This window comes from Stegodyphus dumicola, chromosome X2, assembly GCF_044657685.1.
Source record: "Stegodyphus dumicola isolate Sdum_Otavi_A_Nest chromosome X2, ASM4465768v1".
Lineage (NCBI taxonomy): Eukaryota > Metazoa > Arthropoda > Arachnida > Araneae > Eresidae > Stegodyphus > Stegodyphus dumicola.
The window spans coordinates 193,498,818-193,521,974 of record NC_140781.1 but is presented as its reverse complement, the minus strand read 5'-3'; the positions used below and the strand labels follow the sequence as shown (position 1 = coordinate 193,521,974).

At 32.4% G+C, this 23,157-nt stretch overlaps 1 protein-coding gene across 1 annotated transcript in view; it reads left to right on the top strand.

The window, feature by feature from the left end:
- Positions 1-23,157, top strand: part of TppII (Tripeptidyl-peptidase II) — a 313,141-nt gene that overhangs the window by 269,332 nt on the left and 20,652 nt on the right. The window contains exon 25 of the mRNA XM_085809472.1: positions 9,033-9,172. Within this exon, the coding sequence (XP_085665598.1) occupies positions 9,033-9,172 (140 nt within the window). The remainder of the gene's footprint in view (positions 1-9,032; positions 9,173-23,157) is intronic.

The following is a 23,157-nucleotide window of genomic DNA, read 5'->3' as shown; positions in this document are numbered from 1 at the left end:
ATTGTAACATTTTCTACTATGCATAAAAGGTCTTCATGCCAGTTGGGAATGATATGCATAATTTTTTACAGCACATCATATAATGATAATTGTGTAATTTGGCATTCGAACATATGAATTGGACTGAAGAAAAATAATTATGTATTTTATTGTGATATGAGTGCCTCACACAGAAAAACTGGTTTAAAGATTTTGCCTAAAATGTTCAAACTTTTCAAATTTATGCCATTTGGTATATGAGCTGACTAATCACAGTGAAGCAACTATCAGTTGATGGTTTTACTATCAGCTATACATTTACTCATACACAACTTTCCCTTCCCTGATTGGCTGTGGTTTAAACCCTGCTAAACATGTGTGAATGGACTTAATGACTTTTATGCCTTAAACCACAAAGCTTTATGATGATAAAACTATTGCCTGGCATTAGTGCTCGAATGCATTTAGATGACATTTTGTGTCCTCATCTAAGCACAGTAAATCAAGCATTCATTTTACTCATTAGCTTCAAGTATGTGTTGTGAAGCAATATAAATTTGCAAATGGAAACAACTGTGCTCAAGAACTAGCCACCTTCAGTTAACCAGAATCTTGTTCATTGTGCTTAAATTTCTATGGGGTCTGGTTGCTAAACCACTGGTAGTGACATCACAGTCTCAGCAACACGTAACAGCATTTTCTTTTAAAGCAATACTTGAAAGTCAGTGGAATAAATTCTTAGAAAATGAATAAGAGATAGTATCCCTTGGAAAGTCCAACATAAAAGTATAATTCCTCTTAATCTGATAGCCATCTCAAACCTACCATTATGAGTTTAACTTCAAGCTAGTTTGTACTTTGTCCCATGCATGGTATTTATATTTTTAACCTGAAGTGAATTAGAAATATTTAAGAAAACTTTATGTACTTAGTTTTTCTCCTTTTAGCTCTAAAATAGTGATAAAATTCAACATATTAGCATCTGGTTAAATATTACTTATCAAAATTAGAACTTTACTGATCATTGCCAATCTTAGGAAATATTAGTATTTTGCAACATTATATTAAGTGGTATATAACATAGCTTTGAACATAATAAATGGGTTTTGAAGAATTTGATTAAATGAGCACTTTCTAGAGTATGTTCGAGGGAACTACTCTGATATGCGCCCTCAAGTCACCAAATTTCTCGCCAACACGCGGTCATATTACTATCTAAATTTTTTGTCTGCATTTCGAACTTTAAGCCTAAAATGTTTTCAAAAACGCGGTTTTCGCACATGCAAAAACTACGTTTTGAACACACGATTTAAGCTAAAAATCCGGAACAAAAACAAAAATTTAGATAGCAAAAACGTAAAGTTTCTAACCAAAAATATTTGACGAGAATCCTTGTACACAGCGACATGTTTTAACTTGAAAAAACATCTACGTATGGCACAACGTAGGCAACGAACGAATCTACGAACTACGCACACCTCCCTTTAATAAATTAACATAACAACAATAAATTTCAAAGAATACCATGTACACAATATCCTGTTTAAACTTAAAAAAAAAAAAAAAAAATCTACGAATTGCACACTGTAGTCAATAAACGAATTTACGAACTATGCACACCTCGCTTTAATAAATTAACATAACAACAATAAATTTCAAAGAATACCATGTACACAGCATTCTGTTTCAACTTTAAAAAACATCTACGAATTGCACAATCTACACTAAAAACAAATCATACAAAAAACAATGAATATAACATTCTACAAAATAAAAACAATAAAATAAAGTGCACTTACCATAATGAAAGCTTCTTTTAAAAGCAGGAATATCAATTTCAAACTTCACAAAAACAAAAAACACAAACACTTTTTGCAAATAAACTACAACAAATAACAAAACAAAGAAATTTTTAATTTTTCCCATTCAACACATCTTACAATTTCTAGAAATTTATTAAAAGCATCTTCTTTAATTTCATGACAGTAACGGAAAAACATATACACAGCCAAATAAAATTCAAAATCACATTTCCTATTATAAGTAGCTAACGAAGCTTTCACATGCCGCCACATACTCTATACTATTTATATGACAGCCAGACTCGCTATCCACAAAATTTAAACTATGGTTCACAAATAAATGTTCAAAACCTTCTTTTCTCAAATCCTTGTAGGATTTCCAGCCATGAGAAAAAATAGTTGTACCAGGCTCAATCCACTCTTTAATACACTGCATCTGCGTTTCCTTACTTCTATTATGCACAGCTACTAAAAATAATCTCCCAGACCCTCTTTCCATACCTCTAAATACCCACTGCCCCTCAACAGGATGGCCACGATGATATTTCCTTTTGCCGAATTTCGATTCGTCAACTTCCACCACTTTATCTTTCCCCCCATCTTCTCAGATACAGAGCATACAAAGTCCAAAATACATTCATTAATAAAATTTCGCCAGTCACACAATGTCTGTGAAGAAAACTTCCACGATTTTGCTATATCACATGCCTTCCTACGATTCAAAATTTCAAAAGTAACAATAAAAACTTCCTCCAATGTTAACTTGCAACACGAGAACAAGATCCAAACCTTAAACTCCGCTGACACCCACATACTTTATTAGCAACAATTTTACTGCAAACCCACACAAGTCTATCAGAAACACCATTTTTCGTCCAAGTTCTCATATCAGCTCCGCATTTCGGACACGTCAAACTCCGTTTTAAAAGTCCCGACTCCCACAGAAATTCCAAAAATACACTACGATCCCCATAAATACTTCTGTGAACAAAAGACTCATTAACAACTCCAACATCGTACCTTTTCATACTAAATTTACTCTGCACACAATCTAGAGTATGCGGCTGAAACCTTCCCACCACATCTTTCATCGCAACATAGGCCATTTCAAAAACACACACGACACGAACCAACTAGCAATTAAACTACTCCACCAAAAGATTTTTCAACGTCGACATGGTTGCCATACAACACGGAATCGGGCCAAAAACCAGCACAAAACACATATCGCCACATTTGGTGAAATTAGGGCGTTTATCAGAGTTGTACCAGTTCGAGAACAATTTCAAAAACTTTGTGAAAATGTTTAAAATGTTCACTTAATTTTTTCCATGTGCACATGAGTGATTATAGCCCTTTTTGATTATGCAGTTGCTTGACACTTGAAATATTCAAATCACCTGTATATGAATAAAAATATCACTTTACTTCCCATCAGAAATTCCAGTGCATTAAAAGATTGTCGAAGATTAGCTGATGACCTTTATAAAAATTTATAGAACTTTTCAGTAGTCTCTAATTGTAAATGCTTTAGGGAAGCAAAAATCAATGAATTTGGAATTTGTTGTTATATTAAGATTCTAAGGATCAGTATAATAAATTTTCAGAAGTAAGCAGTTTGATAATATGGATGGGTTGCTGCCTAACTATAACTATAGAACCATTTGAAACGTACATTCTAGGTGCTTCTAGTAACTGAAAAACGATTTTGCTTGAAATATTTAGATTATCCTCTTAAGCATCGTAGATATAGTGTCAAGTATTTTTGTTGTTATTTATTTCTTTAGCAAGAGCATGTGGAAAGATTATATATGCATAGACTCCAACTACTACGGATTCTCCGTAGTTTCTACGGAAATTCATGAAAAACTACGAGCTACGAAAAGTATGGAAAAAACTACGGATTTTACAGAAACAAGAGCAGGAGAACCAGTACGCAAAACGGAACCAACTAATTCATCCGATGATTGGCTGAATACTCGTGTTATCATATATCACGTGTTGAGTGCATTCCTAGTTTTGAAGAATTAGCCAATCGTAGATCATTAACTCCAACCGTTAACGACTTATCAATAGTTCCACCCAATTGTCTGTCTCCCAGGTTCCTCGCTGATGCGTGTTTAGGCTGCATTCGGCTGCATTGTGTAGTTTACGGCAAGAGCTTAGCGTGTGTCTTGTGAACTGTGAATCAGGTGAAAGAATTTTAATCATAATGCTGCGTCGAACGAAGAAGCCAAAATTATCAAAGCAGAAGTTTAAAGATTCATATTCTTCAGAATTTCCATGCATTAAAGCGTCCGGAATTTCTGTGAATCACGCACACTGCAGTGTATGCAACAAAGACTTCTCAGTTGCTCATGGCGGAAAAGATGACTGTAAACGGCATGTGTTTTCTCAAAAGCATATAGAACTTGGCACTGTAAAATCTAAAGAAATAACAAATTTCTTAATAAAAGATGATGAAACAGATCCTATAAAAGCCGAATGCTATTTTGTTCGTTTTTTAATTGAACATAATCTACCGCTCTCTGTTTCGGATCATTCCAAAGAGCTTTTCAAAGCAATGTTTCCGGATTCTGCCATAGCACAAAAATTTAGCTGCAGTCATACCAAAACTGCTGCTATTGTGAAAACGCTTGCAGAAAATACTGTTGCTGATATTATAAAATCAGTGTGCAGTACATCATTTTCTCTAAGTACTGATGGAAGTAATGATAACAATGATAACAAACTGTACCCATTGGTTATAACATACTACAGTAAAGAAAAGGGAGTTATAATTACTTCATTTTTTTCTATTTTAGAATGCACGAATAATACAGGAGAAGGTATTTTTAATTGTATAAATGAAAACTTTAAAAACAAAGGTTTAGAATGGAAAAATTGCTTATCATTTTCTTCAGATAATGCTAGTAATATGATTGGAAAGTTTAAAGGTGTAGCATCATTTATCAAAATGTTTCAACCAAGTATAATCACCCGAGGTTGTCCGTGCCACCTCTTGCATATAGCTGCAAAAAAAGCTACTGAAAAATTAATTGGCTCAGAAATTGAAATGTTGATAATAGATATATATTTTTACTTAGAGAAAAGTTCGAAACGGAAGCATAGCTTCAAAGTTGCTCAACAAATTTTGGGACAGAATGCAAAATCTCATAAAATTTTGAAATATTGCAGTACGAGATGGTTGTCTCTTTTAGAATCTATAACAAGGATTTTGGAACAGTGGGATGCTGTGATAAATTTTTTTGGAGATAAACCAGATAACAGTGAGAATGAAGGAAAGAGATTGCAAAACATTAAAAAAATTTTACAGTCACCGACCACCAAATTGTACTTGTTATTTTTGAAAAATACTTTGCCTTTGTTTATAACAGTAAATATTAATTTGCAACAACAAGCTCCTTATATACATAAATTGAGAAGAGAACTTTTTGAACTTTTAATGAATTTATTTGTTAGATTCGTAAAACCATCAGTAATTTCTAAAGAAAATGAAGATGTTACTCTAACGTCTATTCCATTTCAGAAGTATAGTAAACAAAAAGAAAATGAAAATTTAGTGATTGGTGCGGAAACAAGACTATATTTAAAAAATGCCAAGTTGAATGAAAGTGAAGTGAAATCATTCTGTGCGAGCTTTTTTTGTAACTGCATGTTCATATATAATTGATAAATTTCCACTGAGTGGTCCATTTCTAAAACATGCTGAAGTTGCTGACATCAACTTGAGAACTGAAGTCTCATTTTCATCTGTTCTTTACTTGATGAATACTTTTCCATCCATTATTGATGAAAAATGTCTTAATCAAGTAGAAATTGAATTTTCCATGTATCAAGTAGATGATTTGAAAGAAATTGTAGATTTGCGTATTGATATAGCATGGGGAGAAATTGCCAAATTAAAAAATATGAATGGGTGTATTAAACACAAAGTATTGCCTTCTGTAATGCTTGCTGTCTTAATAATACCTCATTCAAATGCAGCTTGCGAAAGAATTTTTTCTATTGTTAAAAAAAAATCAGACGGAATTTCGACCAAATTTAGGTCTTAAAACTCTTGAAGCAGTTTTGATTGAAAAAATAAATATGCAGGCAAATGAAGAACTGTGTTATAAAAAAACATTCTCAAAATCAGAACTTAAGCTTGCTAAGCATGCTACATATAAATCTTTGCATTCATAAATTATGCGTATTTTGTTTAATACTTATATGTATCATTCTTGGTTATTTAAATTTTATTTCCCTGTAGAAATCATATCCAGAATAAAGATATGATTTATAGCTTCTGATTTTTTCTATGATTAGTAGTGATTTGAAGTACTTTTTATTAGTGAATGCTTGAGGAGTTAAAAGAAAATTTCTAATTAAATGTGCATATAATTTACAAGGTATATTTTTAATTATTCAGTTTTATATGTATATGGATTTTAAATGTAATAAAATTGATTACAATTAATTATTAATTTAAAATTAATGAATGGTTAATTACAACATACGCTATGCGCACATTTTCAAAGTTTTAAAAATGTCGTTCGCGCGTTGACTACTGACAAGGTTTGCTGAAGGTTGGAGTCTATGTATATGTTTCACATGCAGTGCCTTTGATTTTCTTATTTTGTCATTTCAACTCTGTGTGGCCACGGATGCTAAAAGACATCGAATTAGGCATGGTTGTGTATATTACTGTCAGGAATAAAAAATGCTCTGACACACTTGTAGCCCTTTACAATTGTTTTTTGTTCAGCACATTAACCTCAATATCGTGGAACCCTTGCCTCCATCTGAGAGATATGCATAACTTGTTGCCTTTATTGATCATTTTTCTCACTGGCCTGAAGTGATGCTGTGTGACATATAACTGAAACACCTTTGCAAGGTTTGGAGACCCAAAAATTATAACTACAGAAACAGGGCAACAATTCGAGCCTTATTTAATTTCTTCACACAATTTTTTAGGAAGTTACTGCATTCGAACTTCTCCATGTCACTCATCTAGCAGTGGACTGCTTGCATGATTTCACCCGATACTTGAGCAAGATTTAGAGACTTCATAACACACAATGGAGCGAAACTGTGCCAATTGGTTATCTTGGACTATGCTCAGCTTTCAAAGAGGATCTTGGTAATATTTGTTCCAAGATTCTCTGCAAAACAACTTTGCCCTTACAAGGAGAATTCTGAGAGTCCTCTAACTGTGAGTTGCAAACACATCTTGCAGTTTTCCTCCAGCATCTGCAAAACACCATGCAGAAATTATCTTCAGCTTCTATGTATATTAAACCTTTATCATTTATACACCCCTCCTTAGAGATTTCCTGTCATATTTTTGTGGGCAGTGACACAGTAAAAGCATCCTTGACACAACCGTTCAATGTTCGCTATAACATTGTCATGCAGACTAGTAAACACTTAGCCTTGTGATGAATGGAAAATAGTATGTTATTAGAATTGACCATATGAAGCCTGCTTTCACTGCTCAGTGTGAGGTATCGTTGACTGCATTTATTTCATCATAGTTCACTGGAGCTGCAGTTATTCCTAGCAATAGTTCAACACTAACTCAGCAGATTCATTAAGAGATGTGCTATCTTTGCCTCTGAAGAAAACTACTCTTTGTGGTGCAGTAGTGAGATTTAATCCTCCCTGCATATAATGTGTTAGTACCTACAGTACTTTGGGGAAAATTCGGTGACAATTTAACCATAACTGGATATTTCAACTTGTTTACTTTCTAATTGTTTATTTAACAGCATTATTTCATATACTTTAAACTGTACCTCAACTGTAAAGAAATTGTATGTATGTAACTGTAATCATATCTGTATGTCAGTACCTAAAACTGTATCTTAACTGTAAAGAAACTATATGTATGTAACTATAACCAGATCTGTATTTCAGTGAGTAGTGTAATTCTGCTGATGCTTGTATGGATCCTTTCAATGAGTTCTTATTAAATACAAAAGTTGTTATGTTGCGAAAGTTACTAATGATTTAATTAGCTAAGCAAATTAATTCTCTTCTAATATAATGACATGCGTAGTGATCTGGTACAGTGTAGTGGTGTACCTGATGTAACACAAATGTAATAATTTCTCAAGTATTTTCACTTCAACTGAAGCCACCATATCGTCTGTGATCCCAGATGTGCCACCAGAGTGGGAATTATCATGGATGTTGTCATGGCCAGCTTTGATGTCTCTGACCCACTTATGCACTTTGCCTTCTCTCGTGGCAGTAGATAAAGATAGCTCTGTAGACTTCACAAATCTGCCAGTGAATGTCTGCCGCAGATAGTTTTCTTGCTGACAAAAATCTTATCACTGACCGTACCTCACATGTGGTGGGTGATTCAATAATCTTGAACATTTTAAAGACGTCGAACAAACCATACAGGTTACCTACGCAGCTACAACTAAGCATAGTTGTTTCCAAGGAATGCCGGGACAAGATGCAAGTACTTTTTGCGCCGCTCACGCCACCTATTAGTGTATACAACAAAACGGCCCTTACTTAAAAAACACACTATGTAAATGTAACTTACTTTTCATTGGTGGCTTATTTCATATTGACTAATATCTCAAAAAATGTTTAAAGAACTAGTAAATTCTGCTGAAACCTTACTGTCCAGTCTATCCTTGTACTGCAGAACGTATTGAAAAATAAACCAAATTTTTAAAAACTTAAGATATGTCTTTGTCCTATCCATTTCAGATCTTGTGAATTAAACATTGCCTTCTTTTATAGTTCTGTGGTCTATTTATTGCATTTGAAAGCAGTTTTAGGCATAAAGTTGTTAATAATATCATAAAACATATGTTAAGACAGTGCAGAAATAGCTTGTTTTAAATCTAATGATACATATGAATAGTCATATGTATAGTATGATGATAGGTTTTCAAGTCTGAGGATTCTAAGAAAACGTTTCATCATTTGTGTAGTAGTAATTAAGAAAATCTTGTGCTCTGAAATATTTTTTGCCATAATGCACCAACTATCAAATGGGAAAAACTTTTAAAATAACTAATTTTGTCTGAGGTACTACTTTGGAAATAACTAGGTGGCTGCATGGAAAATTTCTTGCTTTTACGCCTCAGTGCAATAAATACAAATTTCTGAATTACGTATTATTATAGTTGAAACACATGAATTCTTGTCATCCTGAATATGTATTAATCTATTAGATATTAAATTATCCGGAAATATGTGAAATGTCTTGAAAAATAAAAACTGATTTTTAATCCTTTGTAGGATGTGTACCCCATTAGATATATTATACCTGAACTTCCAAAGAAAGCATCTAGTCCTAAGCGAGTTGGAGAAAAAGAAAAAAACGTGGTTGAAGAGTTTGCAGAAGAAGTAAAACAATTGAAACTAACTTGGATTGCAAAGTAAATGCTCATTTTTTTACTTCATAAATGTAAATTTCTTATTTTCTAAACCTTAAAGCTGTATTTAAAGTAGAGCGTTTTTAGTTATTTACTTTTATTTGGTAGAAAATTTTTTAATGGTATAATAACTTTTTTTACATATGATATCTATATTTGTCCAACTTTGAATATTAATAAACAGTATTATGAATATCTGGGTTTCTCATGTAGTGTTTATTGAGATTTTGTAAATTGTTATGCAATATAAATTTCTTTTATTTTGGTACCAAGACTGAGTGTAATACAAATAAAGCAAAACACAGGCTGATTCGCAATTGTTTACTGACTTGATTTTGCTGCAAGGGAATAATCAATAGTTTATATGTTTATCTGATGAAATAATAATGTTTGGAAGGAAACTGATTTATTTTTCATCCACCATGCCACACAGTGCTCACATTAAACTGTGTTGTTATCTCAGTACACAGACTGTGAACTGACATTGAACTGGGTTAAGAGTACTGTGTGACTGGTTGAACTTCCTGTACCGCCATTAGAGGCTTAACAGGGCTTAGTCGAGCTATTTAATTAAAGAAACATTCAGATCTAAAACAAGGCCTAAATCAGGCCCATTAAGCAGTAGAACTACCACCTTACTAGCTGAAATAACTTAAAATAGAATAAACTAAAATATGAACTTAAAGTCTAGGAGCTGGTGAGATTTACCTGCTATACCAACGAAAGCACATTATTACACGCTTTGTAAAATATAACACTTGTTACTTGCATGCATAAAAATACGTTACTTACATATACAAAGAAATAAAGTAACAGAATATCGTAAACATTCTACTTTTCCTTTAAACAGACAGGGAAATTTTTAAAAACAATCAATATATTAATTCATTTCATTTACAGATACATATATTATGAAATTTCACAATTTCAATGTAGCACTGTATTTTTACATAGATCCTTTAGAGTATTAAATTTAGCAATATCCGGAATAAATCTTAATACAATATTTTCATAGAAGAGCATCTAAACAACAGGTGTTCAATATCAACAATACTCATGCCACATGGACAGGCACAATTTTTAATCGAAAACCTATTATAATAAAAGGGAAAGTGTCCATGATTAATTAAAGCTTGGTTTAGATACTTGTCACTTAGGCATCTTTTCTCACTTATAATTGAGATTAAATTATAAGTGAATCTTCCTTTAGAATCTGGGTCGTTCCATTTTGCTTGCCATAGAGTCAAACTTTTTCTTTTCAACAAGGATTTTAAACTGTCAAAGGAAGTCTTTACTTCAAAATCAATAATTCGATTTTCAGTGGCAGCTTTTGCCAATCTATCTGCTAACTTGTTACCAATGGTACCAATATCACTCTTCGTCCAAAAGAGTTTAATACCTCTGAAAGCGCTAAGAAAAATGAGCATGCCTTTTATCTGTTTAATTAGATCGTTACTTGGACAAACACCCGTAATTGAAACAATTGCACTTTCGCAGTCACTATAGATTTCTACAGGATTTATCGGAGTATTAGAAATAAGCCAATACAAGGCCTCTCGTAAGGCCACTAACTCTGCCTGATAGACAGAGGCATTGTCAGAAAGTCTATATTTCCTTTGTAAGCTTAGTTTCTCATCTGAAGACACACAAAAGGCTGCCCCCACATGACCATTTAATTTAGATCCATCTGTAAAAATCGTGTAGCCTGCCATATTGGGGAAGCCTTTATGCCAATTCAACCGTTTCAACAAAGCTGGATGAATGGCTAAACCTTTTTCAAAGTCAAAGTCTTTAACTGGGAATATCTCACTGAAACAATCGACAGTTTTATTACCAGCTTTTAATTTAAAGATAGCATATTCTTTTTCCGCTAATATATCGATCGGAGGACATCCAGCCAAAATCTGAAGAGCTACTGTGGAAACAGTTCTAAAACACTTAGTAATCCTCAGTAAAGCGATTCTTTGAATTTGCAAAATTTTGTTATGCATTTGTACCGTTCCAGTCCACCATGTGCCACATGCATACAAGATCTTTCTCTCAATAGCTCTTTTATATAAACTCTTAAGAACTTCACCTTGAAGATTCATTTTTGGCCCTACCTTGAAGATTCATCGTAGGCCCATATTGCGCAACATTTGTTTCACTCGAACAACTGTTTCGGATAATTTTTTTCACTAGTTTACTATTGAAAGAAAAAGACGTGCGACTTTTTCCTTCCTTTCCAAAAAAATTGCAAGTTGTTCATTTTCAACCAATCAACTATCAGCTTGTTTTTAATGGTGAACCAGTTCTCCCTGTGTTAACTCCAAAGCGTTCTATGGTGATTCACTGTTGTGACAAAGCAAAAAAATTGTTCTAAACAGTTGTGCTTTCGAAACAAACTGCCGTGTGGTAGCAGCCTTACTAAGTATATTAAGAATATGGGTTTATTCCATCTTTATTTGATCTAGGTGAGGTATAAAAGTGAGCTTTTCATCGATCCTAATGCCCAAATATTAAATATTCTTTAAAACTCTAATTTGTTCTTCATACAGTTTGCACCTAGGATGTATTGATCTAGTATAAGTTTTGGCAATACCCAAAAGAAAGCTCTTCTTTGCATCAAATTTGAGTTCAACATGGAAAGACCACTTCTCCAATTCTTGAGTGGCGAAACGTAAAGCTTTATCACTAGTATGGTGACCACTTCCCGTGGCCAATAAAACAAAATCATCAGCATAAGCTTGTATACTAACATTTTGGGGTAAGGTTATGTTTAAAGCTATATTAGCAATAAAATTCCACAAAAGTGGATTAGATATTGAGCCTTGAGGACAATCCCTTTGGTAATTTCTGTGATGCCACTTATTACCATCATATAATGAAACTTTTCTTTCAAAAAGATATTTCTTGGACATTTTATATTTTTTAATTCCTTTAATAAAATTGACCACCAAACATTGTTGAAAGTGCTCTTTTCATCTAAGGGATAAAATTGCAGTATGTTTACCATTCCTTCTATTTCTAAGGATGTCAGAAATTAGATTATATATAGCCTGGGTAGTACTTTTACTTGGCATAAAACCAAACTGATTTTATTTAAAAGATTACTTGATAATAAATAATACTGTAACCGTTGTGTCATGAGTTTATCCAGCACCTTGCCCCAGGAAGTCAGTAAGCAAATGGAGCGAAAAGAGGAAGGATCTTCTTTATCCTTTGTTGAACAAAACCAAATCAGCCTTTTTCCAACATTCAGGAAAAATCCCCCTTCGAAGCCATTCATTCAGAATAGCTACAACGAACTTTTTATTACATTCAAAGATTTCTAAAATAATATCCATTGTCAGGCCATCTTTACCTAGAGCTTTTCCTTTATTTAACTTTTTAAGAGTAAATTTCACTTCATCCAAAGTAAAATCATAATCAGTATCACAAGGAAAATGATATTGTAGGAGGTAATTTATTGTCTCATCTATATTCTTAGTATAAGACCCATCTTGATATTTCAAAGAGGAACTTTGTAAAGGTGGTTTATATTTATTAACAGCAATATAGTAAGGAATGCCAAACGGCTGATGAATATTCAAAGTGTCACATAGTTGTTCCCAAGCACAATTTTTACTAATGTTGATTTCTCGTTTATATTCAGTTAATTTCATCTTATATTGAATCTTTAACAAATTTTTCTCTATACGATTGTAACACCTCTGAAATGTTCTTCAATACAGTCGAGTTTGACTTCTTAAAACAGCCAGTTTTTTGGACCACCAATGCACCTGTTTACCCAGAACGTTGCTCTGTGTAAATTTGTTCATCTTCTTATTTTTCTTACAGATATCCACTATTGAGTTAGTAAGATCTTTACTATAAATATTTAAATCAGAAGTATTTTCTAAATTTTCTTTGGTAACTTGATTTATAAAGTTATACAATTCTGCATGAAAATTTAGAAATATTCAGATTCCAAATATAAAAGCATTCAAATTTCTTCTCTCTAAGTAAGTTGTTTAAAAGTCCAATCTCAATGTAGCTGTATAAAAGAGAGTAAAAAGATTACTGTATAAAAGAGAATTTAAACTTATCATGAAAATTTATGAGAAATAAATTGAGAAATTGTTAAAACTTTGACTGTTATTTTACAGGTGTCGCAAATAACTGGAATGGGAAATAACGTTTAATGAAAATCTATGTTGCAAGAGAAGTCCAATTTTTTCTTAAACTAGCACACTGTTCTGAGATTACATTATTCACCAAATATTCATAAATCTTGCTGAGAATACACTGCTCATCCAAGATGATGGTCATGGTATTATATCTTTGCAGACAGCCCTCATGGGCTTTGCCACAATCAAATAAACCGAATGAAACCATGGCATTGTATCACAGTAAAAAATATTGTTACTTAAGTGAAACTATAGTTTCTGTAATTAAATTTTCAGTTCTTTCTGCTTCTGTGTTTACTAAAGTAAACATTAAGATCTCTCAATGTAAATATTTAATAATTCATTGTTAGCAGAATAATAAATTCAAATTTGTTGCATAGTACAAAAATGAAGAAGGACAAGTAATTGCATTAAGTGCTGCTTAATGTGATTGCAATTAATATTATTATTCAGATATTATTATTGACTTCCTAAAGCCCTTTCCATTTGTATACAAAAACTTGCAAAATACATCACTTATTGTGATCAAAATTATTGAATTTTATACACTGAAATAAAGTCTCCAAATAAGGTCAAACTGGAATATAGAATTTGCCAAATGACAGTGAAATATCATCAAGTAAGGGATTAAATCATGAAAAAGTCAGTTTTGATATGCATCAAACTGTGTACAATAGAACCCATTTTCCAAGTTTTATGAAAATCAGCTGGACTACCCATTTTAAAGCGAAGCTGAATTCTTAGATGGCTTTGCTTTTTCATGGCTGAAAAATATCTTTGCTCTTTTTTAAGCTTTACAGTTTGATGAATTTCTATTCTTGGAAGCTGTGGTCTCATCCTTGAGTCTTGTTTCTTTTAGCTGGCTCTTTATATAATAAAGTAGGGATGCACAGTTACATAGGCACATAAGTAGGTAGAAATTAGCTGCACATACATATGAGCAGACTGAAGAATAAATAAATAAATTCAAATGTATGTAGGTATATGTAAATATATGTATATATGTATGTAGATATATGTATATATGTAAATATGTTGCTGACATTGCTAAATACAAGAACTACTGTTTGTCATTAATTAATTTATTATTTACAACATCTTTCTCATGCTAGTAGTAGTTTCTCATACTTTTGTTTTTATAGTATTACCTCGCATACATTTGTTTTTCAAAACAAACCAAAGTACTCCCTTTGTACTGTCGCCAAAATTAAATATGAAATATACACTGTTACTAATGAATCTAGTTTCCTTTAAAAATTACTAAATTCGTAAATAATCCAATTTGATAATAAAAATTATTAAGATGGTAATTAGCTGCAAATTTATGCTGTGAATAGAAATAACACTTTAATGATAAGCATGATTTGACAATAAATTTTAAAAACTTGTCCTCTGGAGTTTTTTCCAGTCACTACATTTTCCTCCACAAGTCTTTCCTGTCTCACAAAGAAAAGGTTCTTAAAAGAGTTTTCTTTTGGAGAGAAATTTACAGAAGCATTCACTTTTTAAAATTCTATTTAGTTGTTTTTATGATATCAGAATATTTTTTGGACATTTTTAAATTGCGAAGCTGAATAAAAAAGCTTTATGATCTAAGGCAGGGATGTCCAAGCCTGGCCTACAGATAGAATTTTAATTTGTCGGTCCGATGCAAATCAAAAGAAATATATTATTTATAATATTATGCATCCATCTCCATTTCTTCTTTGTTTAAATATTGTTGTTCATCCTTTTTTTCAAAGGACTAATTATCTTTTTACTTTCTCTGTTTTTGTTCTACAAAACATAAATCGTCGGAAATAGCAAGCACAGACAGCTTTCATTCGGTAAAGTATTAAAAGCAGACGTTCTTTTTTTAGTTATAGCTGTATATTAGCGCCAGCAAGCGTTATCTCTTTCTCGGGGAGCAGACATTTGGGAATCCAATATCGGTGAATTAGACCTCATATGTGGCAGGCTTCAGCTAGTGGCTTTTTCTTTTGGTGTGAGTTCTAATATTATTGATTGCATATAGAAACATTGCGGACATGTAGCATCATTGTGAATAGTGGTGGAATTATTAAACGTATAGCACAGCTAGTGCTTGTTTGGGTTATTCGTAAAATATTTCAATGCCAAAATGGCTATTATTCATCAGTAAAATCATGGCACTCGGAATCAACTTTACGTTGGAAATATTTTTTATTGTTGTAAAAAATAAAACAGTGGGTCTCATCTTCAATGAAGCTGTAGCAATCTTCAAAGAATATAACATTTCCCGTCATTTCAAATCTAAGCATAAGAATTCCAATTAAGAAGCAATGTCCAAATATGACAGAAAACAAAATGCAGAAATTCTTTGTAAAAAAAAAAAAAAAAATATCAGGCTAACAAAATTTTTTTAAGAAGGTAAACAGTATCTAAGAGACAGCTACACATGCAAGTTACATTGTAGCATACAATATTGCTAAAAATAATAAAGCTCTCAGTGATGGGGAGTTCATTAAACAATGTATGCTCCAAGTTTGTGATGTTTTAGGTCCAGACAAGAAAAATAATTTTGAGACTGTAAGCTTATCTCGAAAAACGGTGACTTCTAGAATCGAAAACATCGATAAAAATCTGTCATCACAATTAGAGTGATTGATTGGCCAGTTAAAATTTTGCTGTATAGCTATGGATAAAGGCACTAATGTGAATGATACTGCTCAATTAGTATTACGAGAACTTTGAAATTGCCGAGGAGCTGGCTTGCATGCGTTCTTTAAAGGGAACTACATTTTTCATGAATTTCAGGAAGGGCTTTTAACTTTGAAAGTGCCTGTAACAGTAAAATTACGACTCATGGAGCACAAAATATGACAGGAAAAAATCGGGATTTCTTGGACAATTTAATCAAAACTTTCCCAGGAACAATATTGTTTTTCTACATTGTGTTGAACATAAAGATGCTCTATGTAAATCTGCAATTGAATATGAAACCCGTGCTTGATGCGGTCATGAAGCTTGTAAATACTATTCAATCTCGTGGGCTTGCTCGCAGGCAATTTCGAGATTTTCTTCAATCTGTACAATCTGAATACTCTGATGTACTGTATTACATTAAAGTAAGGTGGCTTAGTGCAGGATGGGTGTTCGAGCGAGTTTGGCAGTTGTTTCGCTAATGATATTGTGTCGTTCTTCCATGAGAAATATTGTGCTGCGGAGTGCGAAATGTTAGAAGATACAGAATGGGACTTGGCATTTTCACAGATCTTCTTTGTTATACGAGCAACTTAAATTCAAGATGCAAGGGAAAATCAATTTATCGACGATATCTGGGCCCATCTCAAATCCTTTAAACGAAAACATAATCTGTTTGCTGGGCAGCTAGATAAAAAACAGCTTGTCTCATTTCCTGAGGTTAAATTCAATACCCTCAGTAAATGAAGAGAAGCTTAAGAATTATGAAGATGGATTAAAAAAACTGCATTTTGAGTTCGGGTGCAGATTTCAAGATTTCGGAGCAAATTTCAAAATGAATTGGTTATTTTTACCATGCCTTTCAATGTAAATTGTGAAGCAGTGAGGTCAGATTTGCAGCTTGAATTAAGTGAGTTGCAATTTATCAATCATTTCAGGCAGTTGTTTCTAAATATGCCAAATTGAAAGTTTTACAAATCATTTATCGAAAGCAAGTTTTCCAAATTTAATATCTCACACCTAGAAAATCAGTGTTATATTTGCTTCATCTTATATATGTGAGCAAGTGTTTCAACTATGAACCTTAGAAAGAATTATTTCAGAAGTAGACTGACAGATGAGCATTTTAGCCTCGTTCCTTAGCAGCAGCACATCTCATTTCGAATCTCAATATTAGGAACTTTCAAAAATGAAATTGCAATTTCATTCATCTCATTAACATATTTAAATCACAATACTTGTATATTGTTTTTAAGATTTCAGAAAAATTATCGTGGCCTGCCAATTTTTTTGGGGGGGGGAGGGCGCGATAGAAAAAGTTTGCCCATCTTTGACGTAACGGATAGTCAACATGTTGTACCATTTATGAGTAACTTTCAAAAATGAGTCACTGGATTGCTGGTCTTAAGTTGCTTTTGATTCTCTTATGCATGATTTTAAAGGAACATGAAGAGATTACTTGGAGATAAAAATGAAATCAAAAGAAAAATATAGAAAACTGATGCATAGCAGAAATGATCAAAATGTTTGATAAAGCATTGAAGTTTCGGTCTCCTGTTTAAGAAGCTTTAAGCAGGTTATAAATATTATGTGGTATACCAGCATTTGTTTGAATTGTTGAGATAGATGGCCACCAAGCATTAGCAAAAGCACCTTTGAAATCCATAAAAATAAGAATGGCTGTAAACTTCATTTTCTTTCCATGCTGCAAGATATTACCGAGGTGAACAAGGACAATTTCATCTGACTTCCGAGGAGTAAACCCGAACTGAGAATCATTAATTATAAAAACATTTTTGTCTTAAATACTAATTTGTTCTCTTAATGAAGAGAGTTTTAAGTCATTTTCTAAAAGTAGGTAAAATAGTTCATGTATCTAAAGTTTTAGGGATTAAAACAACCTGAGTTCTCTTCCATTGTGATGTAAAGAATCCTAATTGTAAACAAAGGTTGAAAAGTCTGTCCAAAAAGTGCTATCCACCTCATGTAAATGCTGTAAAATTTCATTGGAAAGTGAATTGTACTTGAGATTTTTAATAATACTGTTAACTTCTGAAGTAGAGAACTGACAGTCCATAAATGAAATGTAAAGCCCCTCTGACTCAGTACACATAGTTCTATGAGAATTCCTATCATCACACACATTATCTCTTTAGAAATTCTTTGTATCATTCGAATTTGAAGTAACGCTGCCATCCAGGAGTTTGACTCCCGAAATCTCAATCCTTTTTGCAAAATTAGTCTTGACCCTATACTTATACAGTCAAAAGTCGTTAATTCGGACACCCATAATCTGGAATGATCTATAATCCGGACCTCAAAGCTACAAACTTTCTGCGCAAGCGCATAATAAGTTTACGCATGTGTGTTTAATGTATAACGGAGGGTATAATCTAAGCTAAAATTATCTAATTCAGTTAATGTTGCAGATTGCGTTGTTCCTTGATCTTCGAATTGGATCCGGCTTATTATTTTTTGCAGACTGTTAGAGCAATTTTATAAAAGTAAGCTTGAACTTTCGATTATGTCAAATAGAATTTCCGATATATATTTACTAATATGTAAATGATCTATAAAGCGAAAGTATGTTTTGAAATCCGAAATCTGTTTATCAATTTCACGTTGCTCTGCGGCAGTGTGGGAGGGGAGAAACGCCAATGCCGCGGCGAGCAATGAATTGGAAGTTGATCTGTCAGCACTATCCTTATCTTCAGGGCAGATGTTTTTATTTTATTTGGCTTATAATTCCTTACTAAATGTAGTATTTCATCTCGATGTACTCCGTATTTGATATGATTTAAATCAAGTTTCTCGTTATTATAATTCGCTTCCGATAGTGAAGAAAGTGACAGAGGTTATTGAAAACCAAAACATTTCTATTGACAAATTATTCAGTATTCTCGACACAGCAATTATAGGACTTGAACAGCGGAACTTTGTAACTAAACAAGAAATTATGTCTGTTTAATAGAATTAAAGAGAAAGTATTATCACATGAAACGAAACAACTTACATTGAAAGAAATGTTTAATAAAGTAAACAAATAAATATTAAGCTTATTCTCTTTGTAAATTTTGATACCTTTTAGATCATAATTGTTCTTTATTTCATATATTACGGTTACATATTTTTAATTTTGTAATTTCTGTATGCCATCTTACCAGATTTAAACTGATGATCTATAATCTGGAAAAATCGATAATCCGGAATCGCTGAAGTCCTGACGAGTCCGGATTAACGACTTTTGACTGTATATATATATTCCAGACATTGTGAACCTTAGTTGAGAGACAATTTTTTTATGAGTCAAGCTTGGCATGAGTTAATTTACCCTTATAATTATGTGCCAAGAATACTTCACATGGTGAACTTCTTAATATGTGGCAACCTATTTTCCTTTCCCTTTTTACATTGTGCATGAGTGGGAAAAAATTGACATTGTTACTACTTTCAAATAATTTTAATAAAGTGCCTTAACCACATTTGATGTTATTATCACTTTCAACAAATATGCCAAATTTCAGAACGCGTCAATATATAAATTCACGTATATCTTCGTAAATGTTGTGTAAAACACTCTTAATTTTTTGCAGGCATGTCTAGAAATACATCTACTTCAAGATGGTGATAAAAATTTTATAGATTATAATTCAAAATGTTTTTGAAAAATTTACAAAAATTATTCTAAAATACAAATTTTAAAAATAAATCATAAAAATGGGTAAATTTTATTTGAAATATTCCATTTAAAATACATACAATTATGCCTTTTAGTTTTTCTAAATGTATAACAGATGGCAGCACTAATATTCATTCATGGAAATAATGCAAAATAAAAATTGTTCGAAGCAGTTTTTTTTTTTCCTTTCTTAATTTGTTATGCAGTTTAATTCGTCTGAACAACAGCTTTTGGTGTTAGAATGAATATTTTTATCTGGAAGTTTTCCTTTCTAATAAACATTATTATTTGAATTCATATATATTAACTAAAAATGGTTGAAATTAAAAGATGGGGCAGATACCCCCACCATGTATGTAGGAAATGCTGCTACTAGATGGCAGCACCATTAATTTTCTTTTTTTAAATTCAAGTATCGTGCTCATTTCATATATAGGTAATGCAAATTTATATTTTTTAATAAATTGCAGTAATGTTAAAACTTAAGTGTTGGTGTATTTAATTATGGCAAACCCCACACTAGGGTTATCTGCCTAAGGGGAGGGATGCCTTCATGGAGGACTTTCTAAGGAAAACTGGCTCATATACACGTTACACATGGGGAAAACCACGAAAACACCCATGCAGCCAGCCCATTCGTGGGATTCGAACCTCGGACCGAACTACCAGTATTCAGCGACTTTACTGCTCAGCCGCTGGTGGGCGTTAAAACTTCGGAAAGATTTAGTATTTTTTCTGAAAGAAATGAAAATATAACCCCTGTAACATGAAATGTCATTGAATACTGAATGCATATGTGAGTGTCATATGAGAGAATGTAAATAAATATGATGGATTTCTAAATATCCTCCTTTTCAAATCTGTAGCAAATAAAGTACTGGAGCGAAAATCTTCTCTGATTCAAATCCATTATGAAATAATTAAGAAATATCTGAAAAGTGATACAGGGTGTGAGTTTTTAAAATTATATAATTTTTTTTAATTTTTTTTCTTTTTTTTTTAATTTTGCGAATATGGTTAATATTTTCTAGATATTTCATCAAAAATGTTTTTTTATATCTTGCATTTTCATTTGGTTGCGAAAACTAGCACTTTATATAAACATGTTAGGAGAATCTACACTTAGGCAAAGATGCCATTTTATTACTCTAGATGCACGGTGGGACAAGCAGTATCCCATCGCATTATGAATTATCGTAAAGTTTTACCTTTTTTTTGTTTGTGCATGAAATAACTTTGTATTAGGAGCTAATTATCTATGGGTAAAGTTTAAAAAAGAAAATTAAAGGTTAATTAAAAAAACATTGATAATTATATACCAAATTTGATTAACATTGAGAAAGAAGCTAAAATTTTGAGTGCTAATTTTTTAAAAACTACAAGTGTGATTTTTACAAAACCTGTCAGTTTTGCATAATTTGAGTCATAGAATCGAAATATAGAAACAAAATTGGCATGTCAGTGCAAAAAAAGTTCAAATTTGTGTTAAAATACCTATTTTAGAACAACGCTATATATAAATCTTATGGGCCCACCAGCGGCCGAGCTGTAAAATTGCTGAACACTGGTAGTTCGGTTCGAAGCTGCAAACGGGCTGCCTGCACGCATTTTGCCATTTTCTCCATGTGTAACGTGTATACGAGCCAGTTTCCCTTAGAAAGTCCTCCACGAAGGCATCCATCCCCTTAGCCAGATAGCCCTAGTGTGCTTTTCCGTATTCTCAATACACCAAATATAAATCTAATACATATCTTAAGTCGCACTTTCAAGACATGAAAGTCACAAGCTGAATTTTGTCAACTGGCCCAGTAGAGCCAAAGATATAGAACTCTCCCCTCCTCTTTTTTTTCCCCACAGTGTACCTTATTTGTTCTGATTCTCTTTCTTCTCCTCATCTTTTGAACAATATTACCAGCAGTGACAAATTAGTAATTGAATATCTTATTAACTGTCAGTTTGCTTAGAAATAGAGGAATTGATATCTATTTTGCTTATGTGCATGCTCATCATGGATTGTATGGAAATGAAAGAGCTGATTTTTTAGCCTTAATTTGCCTTAAATTTACCCTTAAGGTTACCTTTAAGATGCCTTAAATTTACCCATGCATATCAATATTAGCATTCCAAAGAGTCCTTTCATTATAAGAAGCTTTTAGCTAAGTTGAATGAGGAATATATTTCATCTTGTAAGGCTAAAGGCACCAAAAGGTTTTTTCTTTCTGCATACCATAGACATTCCCTGCATTCCGAGTCTTTCCTTTCTACTAATTTTTAAAGTATCGTAGTTTTTATCTGGTCACAGTACATTTGCAAGTTACCTGTTTTGTTTCAATCCAAGTTCAAATAATTTATGTGAATTTAAAAAAAATTACCTCAAGATATGGAACATTTGATTTTTTCGTGCCCTACCTTTGATGGCCCTAGATTATGCTTGCAGAACAAGTTGAAAATGTTCGGCTGCAGTCCGGACTCCTGTTCTCCGTTTTTGTTCGTTTCATTTACGCATGTAATGTTTAATGTTTTAGTTACCTTCCTTGTGTAAGCCTTGTGTTGTACATCTGTGATGCACAGGGAAGCTGTAAGTGTTCAAAAAAAATTTTTTTAATTAAATTAAAATGTTCAAGAAAATGTGACAATCAGCAGCCTATTGATTCAGTAGAGATCTGAAGACTTAATTTTTTTTTTTTTTTTTTTTTTTTTTTTTTTTTTTTTTTTTTTAAGCAAAGATTATTTTGTAGCAACAGATGGTTTACCTGGTGGAACAAGAGAGAAAACATTGCTTGCAAATGTGATGAGGGTGATAGTTGTTAAATGAATGGCCAAAATGTTTTGCAAAGTAATGTTCTTAAAACACTTATAATACATATTATCACACAGTGCATCAATACACATATTTGTTTTAAAGAATGTAAATTTATAAAAGGTCTTGTGACCATTTATGTTGCATCAATATGCATGATAAGAAAAAGGCTTTCGTAAACAAAGAATTTAAAAAGCAGTAAAGGAGCAAATAGTGTACCAGAGGACTATAAATATAATTCAAAGATGTGGATAATGCCAATAATTTTTAATGAATGGATTTTGAAACTGGATAACAAACCGAAGAATGATATCCTTATTGATAACTACACATAGTGTAAATATCTTACTTGAATACATTGAACTGTGTATTTACCAGCAAATACCATAACCATAATTCAAACATGTGATCAAGAGATTATTAGAGTAATGAAGAAGTATTAGCATTCTAGGTTGGTTGTTAGAGTTGTTTAACTCATAGATCAGTCTTCTCAAACTCAGATTGGATGCAGGCCGAATGCACAACCTAAAAGCAGCTGATGCTCCTTTTTTTAACAGAATTTTTTAACTGAAGTTAAAATTTTATTTACTAAATATTTATTAAAGCATACTTAAACAATATAAATGATGATTTGAAGGAAAAATTTCTCCTAAAATTCAAAAATTGGGATCTGCGAAAACGTTCTTTTTTTTTTTTTTTT